Source organism: Cheilinus undulatus, linkage group 21, assembly GCF_018320785.1.
Source record: "Cheilinus undulatus linkage group 21, ASM1832078v1, whole genome shotgun sequence".
NCBI lineage: Eukaryota > Metazoa > Chordata > Actinopteri > Labriformes > Labridae > Cheilinus > Cheilinus undulatus.
In genome coordinates, this window is record NC_054885.1 from 23,974,678 (window position 1) to 23,986,758 (window position 12,081).

The following is a 12,081-nucleotide window of genomic DNA, read 5'->3' on the forward strand; positions in this document are numbered from 1 at the left end:
CTTATTTCATTCCTAAATGTACTTTACTGGACATAGTTTATGGACAGTTACCCATCATTCATCAATACAAAGTGATGCTTTGTGTAGTCATCGGTCAAAAGGTTTGAAAACTGCTTTTATGGGCACCATCAAAGGCACATTCAGGGGTGACATTCAGGGGTGGCCATGGGGGCCAATATGAAAACAAGAAAAAATTGCTTATAGCTGGTTTTAAGTTTGATTTGGTTCAAAGCTGGTACGTTAACATTTAAAAGAACGGTGTAAAATGTTTAAATTTATGAGATGTTTATTAAATAACGAGACTGAACTTCTGTGGATAAAACCACATGGTTCACAGTCACAGAGTGTTAACTATTAAAGGCTGGGTATTCACGCACAACAGCTGTAAGTTTACAGTCAGTGTCGTCTTTAGTTCACTGCTAGCTACTGATTGAAGTCCATGTGTTTTTGCTAAGGCATCAGAAATTATTAGCTTAAAAGTTGAACAACACATGAACTTGAATTTCTGGTGAAATTGAACAAAACAGCAGCTAAATCTCTTCATACGTTAACTGAGGTGTATGAGGAAACTGCATGTTGCATGCACATGTGTTTTAATGGCACATAAGATTGAGAGGATGTCAAGCCTATGAACGTTCTGGGAGCCCAAGCACATCAAAAACTTCTGCAAACGTTCAACCAATTGAACAATTGTTCAAAATGATCGATGACTCAGTTTAAGACTGAGAGCAGAAATGGCCGCCATTGATAAAGAGACCGTGTGGGAAACTGCATGAAAGTTGAGCATGACAAAAGTGTGTGTCAATGTTGTCCCAAAACTTCTGACTCCTGATCAAAAGGAATGCAAGCACATTTATGGAGATGTTTGGAATAACAATACTTAAAAGAAAATAATAATTGTAATTTTGGATATTGTAGGAAAACCAGATTTTCCAGAAAGTTGCCCAACTTTAAGTGAATCATTTTCAGACGCAGCAAAAACACTAGCAGTGAACTAAAGACGTCACTGATTGGAAACTTACAACAGTTGTGTGTGAATACCCAGCCTTTAATATATAACACTAAGTGTGACTGGTTTTATCCTTATGAGGCAGTCTCATTCTTTATTATCCTTACCTTGTATAGACTGAGTTGGCAAAGCAATCTGTGAGATACAGACAGTCAATCAGTACATATTTTCATCAAACTGTGTTATTTGAGCTTGGATATAGTGTATTAGAGCATGAATACATGCCTGCTCTGTTTAAGGGATACAAATGATAAGGGAACACACAGGTCTTAAAAATGTAACATCTGATGACCACTTCTCTCTGTCCCTCTCTATCTCCAAACCTCAGAGAGGCCATGATTTGTTTCAATTGTTTCAAATTGTTTGATGTCACTCCCTGCAGCATTGACCCCCTTTCCCCTCTCCCGCTCCCTCTCCATCAGTTTTATGGAGCCTGGTATTCATTATTAATATGTGTGTTTTTATATACATGTATATGTGGCATATGCCCTATCCACATGGTCATGCCTACAGCTAAAACAGGCTCAGAGCATCATTAACACTTAAATAGCTCTCAGAATTATTCAAAGATTTAATTTTCTTTTTGCCCATTTTAAAAAATCCTTCAAGATTTTAAGGATTTTGGAGACTAGAATTAAATCCAAAAATACCCTTGGATTTCCCATTGGCATTTTACTTGCAGAGTCAATCTAATGACTGTATTTTTCCATGTGAAAAGGGATTTCTCGTATCAAGCCCACAGAAAATTATGCTCTGCTCTGCAGTTAGCATCAGCTCATTGTTTTGTTTTCTGGGCCATGGCACAAAGTTCTCCAAACACTTCATCCATACGGTAACAATATGTCCTGATTAGACAAGGACAGTCCTATTTTCAAGCTCTGCGTACGGTGTCCTGACAAAAACTAAACTCTTATATTTCCTATTTTGAACAACCCCTGTCCCAATTCTAGCCAAATGCAATACCCAAACAATGCCCCCTGCAACACTTTGTACTTATAAGTCTGTGATTGCCAGTCAGTGCTTTTTTATTTAAAGAACAGAAAAAAAATCAAATACCATTTCAGTCGATCTTAGGAAACGGGATTTTCATCTGCAGAGTTACTTCCCTTGGTGTTGAAAGTACACTGATAAAAAATCACATTGAAAATATGGTCCTCTTAAACTTATGCTACCTAACCAGCTTCCAAAGAAAAAACACATAGCAACTAGCTAATGAGCGTAGTGCTGCTGGAACACAGGAGAAAAACAGGGGAAAAGATGTGTTTTAACTGTCTTTCAACTATATGGATTGTATTATTTGTATCCATAATGCTATCTGGATGAATGGCAGGCTCACGTATGTAGTCCTAAAGAGCTCAACATTAACAGTGTTAGTGAGCTAGCATAACTTAAGGTAGATACTTTTGGTATCTGCTAGCTTTATGCCTTCAAATGTGAAAACTACAAACGAACACCTCCTAGACTAGACATACATGGTGTGATTCTAGGTCAAATCTGACCCAAATGAAGTCTGTAGAATTTCAGCCTGATCATTTGTTGTTTGTTGTTCACTGCATGGGGGGGGGGGGGGGCTGATCAGACCCCATGAATGAATTTGTAGCATGTTTGAAATTTTGGTTACACAACTGCACACTCTTCATCTGTGGAAGTTTTCAAAAGAAACTTGATTAATCACAGCGTAGGCACTCTATGGTGTCAGCACATAAACTTTGAGAATCAGTCGTGTGTCGGAAACAATTCAGTCCTGCTTTCTGTGATATGACATTCCACCACAACATTCAGTCATACAGTGCTATGTTGCCTGACTTACTCCATGGGTTTTGTTTGTTAAACTTGTGCAAGTACATGAATGTAAAAAGGCATAATAGGACAAAACTTGGCAATCTCAGTGTCAGAGAGACATAAAAATGTGGCCATATTTTTCCAAGGGTATTTTTTCCAAGAAATTTTAAAAGCACTTATTTTATAAATAACTTGAAGTTCACCTAGTTTTGCATTTAATGACTGGGAGACCATAGCATATTCACACTTTTAGACAGCCAGGATCCCAGTTTACCCTGTTAGAGGTTTACGTTAAGCTACGCCCAACTTACTCTTGGAAAGAAAGCAAAAATTTTTGATTAATCTCTTTTGTAATTCTCTATGTATTGTTGAATGAAATATAGCTATTTCTCCAGTTTTTCTTTGCAAAACTGCTCCAGCTCCAGCTCTGTCAGGTTGCATGGGGTTGTGGCGTGAACAGCCCTTTTCAAGTCCAAGTCCAAATTCTCTATCGGATTGAGATCTGGGTTTTGACTCGGCCACTCCAGAACATTCACCTTGATGTCTATGTAGCTTTTGCTGTATGCTTTGGATCAGGGTCTTGCTGAAAAAGAAATCTTCTCTCAAGCATTAGTTCTCTTGCAGACTAAGATTGTCCCCCTGGATTTTGCTATATTTTGCCACATTCATTTTACCCTCTGCCTTTTCAAGCCTTCCAGAGCTGGCTGCAAAAAGCATCCCCACAGCATGATGCTGCCACCACCATGCTTCACAGAGGGGATGGTGTGTTTGTGGTGATGTGCGGTATTTGGCGTCCACCACTAGCATTGGGTCTGATGGCCAGAAAGCACCATTTTGGTTTCATCAGACCAAATAACTCTTTCGTTTGACCTTGAAGTCTCCCACACAGAGAACTCTAGATGAGATTTCAAATGAATTTTCTTTAACAGTGGCTTTCTCTTTGCCAGTTTTCCGTAAAGGCTTGACTGGTGAAGAACCAGGCAACAGTCGTCTGCAGAGTCTCCCAACTCAGCTGCTGAAGCATGTAATTTCTTCAGAGCAGTCATAGGTGTCTTGGTTATCTCTCTATCACTTGTCTCCTTGCACGCTCACTCAGTTTGTAAGGATGGCCTGATCTAGGCAGATTTACATTCTTGATGATGGATATAACTGAACTCCTGGGGATGTCTAGTGCCTTGGAAATGTTTTTGTTTCCATCCCTTCGCTTATACTTTCCGTTGCCTTTTCTCTGAGTTGCTTGGAGTGTTCCTTTGTCTTTATGGTGTAATGGTATCCAGGAATACGGATTAGCCAGTGACCGGACCTTCCAGACATAGGTATCTTTATACTACAATTACTTGACACACATTCACTGCACTCAGGTGATCACCATTTTACTATCTGCGAGACTAGCATCACTTGGCTACCACTCATTTTACTCTACGCATTTTTGTTAAGTTGACATTACTTTGCAGAAATCTGCTCTCACTTTGACCTTAAGATGTCCTTTTTTGTCAAAAAAAAAAAAGCTAGATTATATTGACCATAATTGATTTATAAAATCACTGAATGGATTTAACATCAAAGGGGGTGAATAATTTTTATAGGTGCTTAAGACCCACCCTCTCCTGTCTCAGTCATACATGAGAAATCACAATAAAACCAGCTGATTTATTTAAATTTATGGACACACAAGGCCATGAGTTGCCAGTATCCTCATGACTGCTTGTTAACAACCTTCTGATTCTTCCACAGAAGCATCCTAAACATTTGTAGCATTGACTCTGTAACCTTAACACTTTCTAGAACATCAGAGCATTTCTTTTTCAACCACAAACCATAACTGACATCCTCCTAGTCCCACTTCATTCAGCCCTAATTGTATCCTCATTCTTCACCTGGTAACAAGCTAACAAACCTGTGCAGATGTGGCAAGCACATCAAAGAGAGGGAGGGATGGGAGGGGGAACTTGTTTGTAGAAAAAAATGTGTGGGGGAATATGAAAGGGGAAATTTACGTTGTGTGAGTCCAAGCCAGCGCCACCTCAGGGAGAAATGCTGGAAAAATGTGATATTTTACACCTGCATCTCAGGAGGTGAGGAATGAGACAGGGAGCAGGGGAGGCGGTAATTAGAGAAGAGTGTGTGTATGTGTGTGTTTATAAAGAATTTTTAGTGTGTTTCTGGGGCTTGCCACTGGTTCTTTTTTCAGCATTCAATTTGGTAGGCTGTGTTGGATGCCAGATTATTAAAAATGCTAAACCTGGTTACGAATGCTATGAAAAAGTGTTGAAAATTTAAACAAATATGCTAATATTGTTTCAGTGATAAATAGCTGGCAAGCTCTGTTTAATGAATAATGCTATTGGCTCTAATTCCTCATTAAGGCCCTAAAGTGGAAGGGGGGGAGGAAAAATACATGCATTGTTGTTGTGATTTTTTTTCTTTTTCCAAATTAAACTCAGGAGGCAGAAGATACCAACACCTTCCAAATTAAGTAGATTCAAATTACTCGGTTACACAGCTGCTGTGCAGTCTGGGGTATCTTGTGAAACCAATTAATGAGCGGGTTAAGTTTTGATAAAGTAATTGAGGCAGAGGTAGAAATGAGATGTAAGATAGAGGAGTGTTACGTGATCAGGCTGAGCTTGATGAGATGAAGCGAGGCTTCCTTTACACAGTGAGAAATATCCATCCTGGCTTGGTATCGTATTTAGTCATAAAAAATCAAACCGTGCTCAGACCTCTGCATGGTTTTAGTCACTTTCTTTAAGAAAACTCTGAAAGTACCTCTTCCTCTTGCCACTTTCTTGCAGCAGTCGTCTGTCCAACAGTTAAGTCTGGTGTTGCTTGAGGTTCCTGCCTGTTGAAAGGGATTGTTTGGCACTGCTGCAAAATTCTTGCTCATGGTAGATCTTAGATGTTGGGTCTCTTTCAGAATTAAGATTGCAGCTCAACTCCCCCTTTAAACAGTCATATTATACTATTAAGACTATATTTAAAAAATGAATAATTGATTGACTTATGAAAACTGCAGTGGAAAAAGTGATTGTACTAGCTCTAGTGTTTTCGTTTCCATTAAAAAAAAATCACGTTGTAATTGTATTTGTGTACATTATCAATCCAGACGTTAAACAAGTCAGGAAGAAAAAGGGTCCAGCTGCAACAATAACGTGATCATGGAAACATCAGTATCCCGATGTTTCCATCAAGTATCCTGAAATGGGCAATAATGCCTTGTCTTTTTTTTCTTTCCTCAAAACCCAAATATATGCTGCTCTGGTTTTGTAGTTTTAAGAGCAGTGTTGTAAATAGGTACTTAAGACTGTGGTGTAGCTGTGTTTAGGCTGCTGGAGTAGAACTTCTCATTGTAAGCTACCTTATAGTACTAAACCAAGGTCTATTTGCTGATAGTCCAATCTCAAAATTTTCCATGTAAGCTTGATTTACATCCTATGACAATAAATATTACAGGATTTCCGTTCCGTTGTCACATCTTTAACTTACAACCAGCTCAAAACATACACACAGCTGTGCCGCCTATGTAATGGGAAATTGACGATGCAGGTCTTAAAATGTATGAAGACGTTCTTGAAAGTATTAAAGTTTAGAGTCAGATTTTCTGTATATACCCTGATATAGAGACTAGGCACTTACAGTCACACCTATGGACAATTCAGTCACCAATCAGACTAACAAGCATGTTTTAGGACTGTGGGAGGAAGACAGTACCTGGAGAGAACCTAAGGGAAAACTAAATGCTAAGGTGAGTATGACTGTATGCAGTTTTTGGTGATAATTCCATTGATTTAACACCTTCTGTAATCTGTCATGAAGAAAAGTACTCAGCCTGTGAGCATAATGTCTCTCTAAAGTGTGAGGAAAATTGCTGTGATGTGATGTGATCAAGGTTACCTTGAAGTTGGTTTTAAACTAGAATGTGTTTGACAGATGGAGCATGTAAGATTTGGGCATCAAGCAGACAGGGAAGGTTAATAAACAATTTTGGGCTGCATTATGGGTATTGTAGGATGCAGCTTGTTTTTAAACCTGAATAATACAAATACAGTAGGTAAGAACTCTCTGTCTTTGTTGCAAAGAATTGAAAAACTAACTACTAAGTAACTCCAACTTAATGCAAGTGTAACAGTGAGAAAGTATTCAGAGCCCTTTACTTTTTTCATTTTTTTTATGCTGCAAACTAATGCTACATTAGAAAAAAACATTTTATTCTCATTTATCTACACTCAGTACACATTTGGCAAATTTATTTAAAAAAAATTGAAATATCACAATGACATACATATTTAGACCCTTTGCAACAACTCTTGAAATTTCCCTCAGGTTCCTCACATTTCTCAGGATCTTTGCTGAGATGTTTCTACACCTTGATTGGAGTCCATCTGTGGTAAATTTCATTGATTGGACAGGTTTCAGAAAGGCACACATCTCTCTTTAGAAGGCCTCATAGCTGACAATGCAAGTCAGAGCAAAAGCCAAGCCATGAGGTCAAAGGAACTGCCTGCAGAGTTCAGAGACAGGATTGTTCAAGTTGTGGACTTGGGGAAAGCTACAAAAAAGTTCTGCTACGCTGAAAGTTCCCAAAAGCACAATGGCAGCTGGTTGTCCAGCCAAATAGAATATTTGAGGGAGAAGCACCTTTATAAAAGAGGCGGCCAAGAACCCAATGGTCACTGTGACTGAGCTTCAAAGATCCTTTGTGGAGATGGGACAAAGTCCCAGAAGGACAAACATCACTGTAGCCCTCCAGCAATCCAAGCTTATGACAAAGTTGTTAGACGGAGGACTCTCCTGAGTGGAAAACAACTTTGCTGCAAACTTGGAGTTTTTTGCTAACTCCATAGCAGAACTTTGATTGTAACTTTCCCCAGATCTGTACCTTGAGTGATCCTGTCTCTGAGCTCTGCAGGCAGTTCCTTTGACCTCATGGCTTGGCTTTTGCTCTGATATGCATCGTCAGCTGTGAGGCCTTCTATAAAGAGGTGTGGGCCTTTCAAAATCATGTCCAATTAAATTATTTTACCACAGGTGGACTCCAATCAAGGTGTAGAAACATTTTAGCAAAGATCAAGAGAAATAGGCGTTTTGTAAAAGGTCTGTATACTTATGTCATTGTGATATTTCAGTTTTTGATTTTTAATACATTTGCAAGAAAAACTGAAATTCTGTTTTCACTTTGTATGAAGGGGATACTGACTGTAGATCAATCAGGCTGCAGAAAAACAAAATTGAAAAAATGTAAAGGGCGCCTGAATCCTTTCCTTAGAAAACACGTAAAGGACTGAACTTGCTCATAGGCATTTATAGTGGAGCGTACTGCTGAATGTGTGATCTTCAAACAGAAACAGCAATTGTCCAAAGATGCAAACTAGACATTAAGTAATGTGTATAATGGGAGAGACATCTAAAATACATTTCATCTGATACAGATCAATCTTTATCCTCCAAAGTGCATTCAGCTCCCCAGGAATGACTAACTCTTAAATGCCATTGAGAATTACTTGGCTGGATACCTAACCAAATCATACAAAAAAATATTTAATTTCAAGGGAACTTTAAGTCTTGTTTCCAGCCTTTACAATCAACAGAACTGCTTCGAAACTAATTGACCTGACAAAGCCAACTGAGCCAACTATTTATGCTGTCTGAGTTTGAATATCAGAGTTTCCATGTTAAAAGTGTACACTTCACATAGGCTATCACAGTCCGCTTGAAGTCTTGTTTATTATTCCAGGGAAAAGTCAAGGCCAGGACAAACATTATAGCACAATATTCCGTATACAGTGAGGGATGACATCACTGGCAGCAAGAGCCAAGAGGGAGATCACACAAGTCTGGAAAACCGCTTTTCACATCACCATCAGGAAGACAGCACACACACACTACACACACTACACACACTCACACAAAATGCAGCATACAATTACCAAAACTATTTACACAACACTAAATGATTATGTATCTTACTTTCTAATCTTATACATCATATAGTTCTGACCATGAATGAGAGTAGTGGGTACTTTCAATATACAAGTTTAATCAAAACTGATTAATGTTGCTATTATGAAGGTCTAAAGTAAATTAAAGCTTTAAATTTGTCTCTTTTTTTACCCATTTTTTTTTTCATATTTCCTATAATTTTAAACAAATCTGTAACTTGTAGAGCCTGTGGTACAGATCATCTCTACAGAAGTGGAGTTAAAGAGTTTATTTGTTTGTCAGAGATGGAGCATCAGCCTCGGGGGAAGCTAAAGGAATCCTGACACTGATTGACAGATGCCTCCAGTGCATTCTGACTAAACTAACATGCAACTGAAATATCTGGCACAGATTCATCATATATCCTCTCCTACTTAAAAAAGAGGTGAGTATCTGCTATAAGTAGGAGAATAACAAGCTGAGATAATCCCATGTGAGGCCTGTCCTGAATTCTGTATCATTTTTACTGATGAGCGTCTTGGGCAGCTGCCATGTCAGCTTGGATGCTCGTAAACAAATAATTATTCATACTAATAATCTTCCATATTCATGTGCAAATAAGATCCCTTCCTGCTATCTGAGCAGCTTCAAGGTTGTATGTGGGAGGTTCCCCTAACTAAAGCCTGACTTGACTCATTTCATGCCAAAACAAGAATTTCTGAGGGTCAAGGATGTGTAAGCTGTACATCATAATTCTGTATCAAACAGGCTTCTTATTACTAATTTTGCATTTAAATGAATGTTTTTAAAATGTGATAGGGAACACATTTGCCAGTCAAAACAGAAATTCTGTTAGGGGCAAATGAGGTGAAAAATTAAAGAACAATTTCAAACGTTGCTCCAGAATGCTAAACGTGGTCAGATTCCCAGACAAGTGTTTGTAACCTTTGCTGTGTGATGTCACAGGATTTCTCTGAATTGCATGAATAAATCACCTGGTTCATGAAGGTAATGGTCTAAGCCGCTGTGCGTAATTACGCACAAACAAAATATAAGCGCATGATTGAATGTTGGCGCAAAAAGTTCCCTCCTCTTAGAGCCAAATGACTCCCATGTCATCATGTAACCTTTACAACGCTTCTTGATTAGCTGCTCACACTGTATGACATGCGATAGCGCGTATCATATATGTGGCTATTAATAGTGTACAGACAGGAGCAGAGACCAATGCAATGAGAGGACTCAGGTTCTCCATGTGGATACAAAGGCACAGGGGGCTGAAGTGGGAAGGCTGGACACTGATTTCATCAGGAGGCAAATAAAAAATGTTTAGGAAAATGTAATGAAAAATAAAGTCAGGGATTCAAAATGTCACCTTTCTAAATAAAGTAGCAATAATAAAAAAGTTTAGCTGTCACTGCAGGAAGGTGGAGGGACTTGGGACACTTTTGGTGACTGTTTCTTACAATCTACCCAGAATAAAAAGGATAACACACACAAGAAAATACTCATCATTCTACACTTTGAAGTTCTGACTGTGTGTCGTTTTATCTATGATCAGCTACAATGAATCTGACTGTATAAATGAGCAAATTATTGGTTTACATAGCACGTACCATTGTGGTGTGTGGAGATGTGCCAACTCTCTCAAAGACCCATTTTCCACTCTCAAAAGTTCTGCTTCCAAAAAAAGTGTGTGGGAGAGAGAAAACCGCTCGGTTTCTTGTTCAGTTGGGCCTTAAACCGGAAGCAAAAGAGCCCTAAAACACGGCCTGCTGCATGGTAAACATTTTTTAAATAATTTCTGGTCAAGTCTTCAGTCCGGGCAAAAGAGGACAGCGCCGAATAATCCAAGTGATCTGTTTCCCGACTTTTCATACAAGGTGTTTATCTTCGGGTATTTCCATGAAAAATGCTCCGTGTTCGCGTGCTGCTCTCTCTCTCTCTCTCTCCAGTCTATCCCGGTAACGTAATGTCCACCGAGTCCTCGCGCTCTGCGCCACCGACACAGTTCCCGCCTGAGCCCGAGTGACCGAGCAGGAGTCTGGCTGTGCACCCACAGTAAGTAGCTTGCACCCTTTGCTTACGCGCTCACAGAATCAGCTGTTGCTCCAGCAGAAGGGACGACGAAGCGCTCTCTGCCGTGTGCATGCTCCGATTCTGCTGGGAGGGAATACGGAGCTCCACGTCGGTCCAGCGACCCCACCTGCCCCCCTCAGTGTCCGGGGAAAGTTGCGGAGAGGACGACGTCTAAAACAAAACCCGCCATGTGGCAGCGAAGAGAGACAACAGTGTTGATGCGACCAGCGGGACCTGGAGGGCAATGCCAGCCGGGACAGTCAGTAGGCTGATCAGGAACAAGGAGGTGAAACCAGCGTGTCTCACCGAAAGATGACGAGCAGCTAAATAAAGTAAACAAGAGTGAAAAGCGGCGCGGCTGCAGGCACCGGCGGGGACGTGCTGTGTCCTGCGGCCGGCGGCCGGAGAAGCGGAGCGGAGGGCTGGTGAATTATTAATAACCCGAGCGGTTCACAGTCTGTCGTGTGCAGTGAGTAACCAGGGCGGCAGCTGGGGGTTTAGAGGAATTAAATACGGGCTCAGAGTAAACCATGGACGCAGGGGATTAGTAGCTCTCACCGGCAAAAGTGTAGGGGCAGCTCGGGGCCGACGGAGAGGGCGGGAGGAAGCGAGCGGAGCTTCAGATAAACCCCCAAAATGAGCTCAGTTTCTCATTTACAACACTTTCAAGTTTTTAATTAACACGCAGAGATTTTGACGTGCTGTCAATCAAACGCTTGATCTCCAACGGGATACACTTTAAGCTAAAAAAAAACAAATAAAACCTGCAGCCTATTATCTGATTTTAAATAGTTGAATAAAGAGGCTCAGCTGACACTCAAGGTGGGACACAGAAGCACAGCTCAGGGTCTTCATGACAGATTACTGGACAAATACATCCTGCTGTGGGGGGGAAGAATATTTCAGCTGATTTCATTCTGTCACGTGCATTATGTCTTACATCTCCTATATTTCCAGACTGTACGCACAGCCACCACTCCAAACTTCTTCAGCAGGAATTTAAGTTCACTTCCAAAAATGCTGATGAACTAATAAGCCAATAGTTAAATCAGCATCAATGACAGGAGTGCGCCTGTGCTCCTGAATCCAGCAGTGGTTTAGTTAGGGAAGAGCAGGTGCACGACTCCTGGCTCATTGTATTTATTCAGCACAAACATCAACTTATCACCGGAAATGTCAATAGAAAATCAAGAGTTGGGCTCCACGAGAGACTGGCACAGCCACTAATTAATTACAGAAGTTGTTCTGACCTTTTATGGAAACTGAAGCTCTTAACGGAAGTGCGCAACTGC

At 40.2% G+C, this 12,081-nt stretch overlaps 1 protein-coding gene across 2 annotated transcripts in view; it reads right to left on the reverse strand.

Annotated features, from left to right (window-relative positions):
* The window catches only part of nfixb (nuclear factor I/Xb), a 192,497-nt gene extending 181,205 nt beyond the window's left edge, over positions 1-11,292 (reverse strand). The window contains exon 1 of one of the 2 annotated variants that reach the window (XM_041777897.1): positions 10,327-11,292. In XM_041777897.1, coding sequence (XP_041633831.1) covers positions 10,327-10,329 — 3 coding nt within the window. In that variant the 5' untranslated portion in view covers positions 10,330-11,292. The remainder of the gene's footprint in view (positions 1-10,326) is intronic. The other variant, XM_041777900.1, reaches the window with a different exon arrangement.
* Positions 11,293-12,081: the final 789 nt, after the last annotated feature.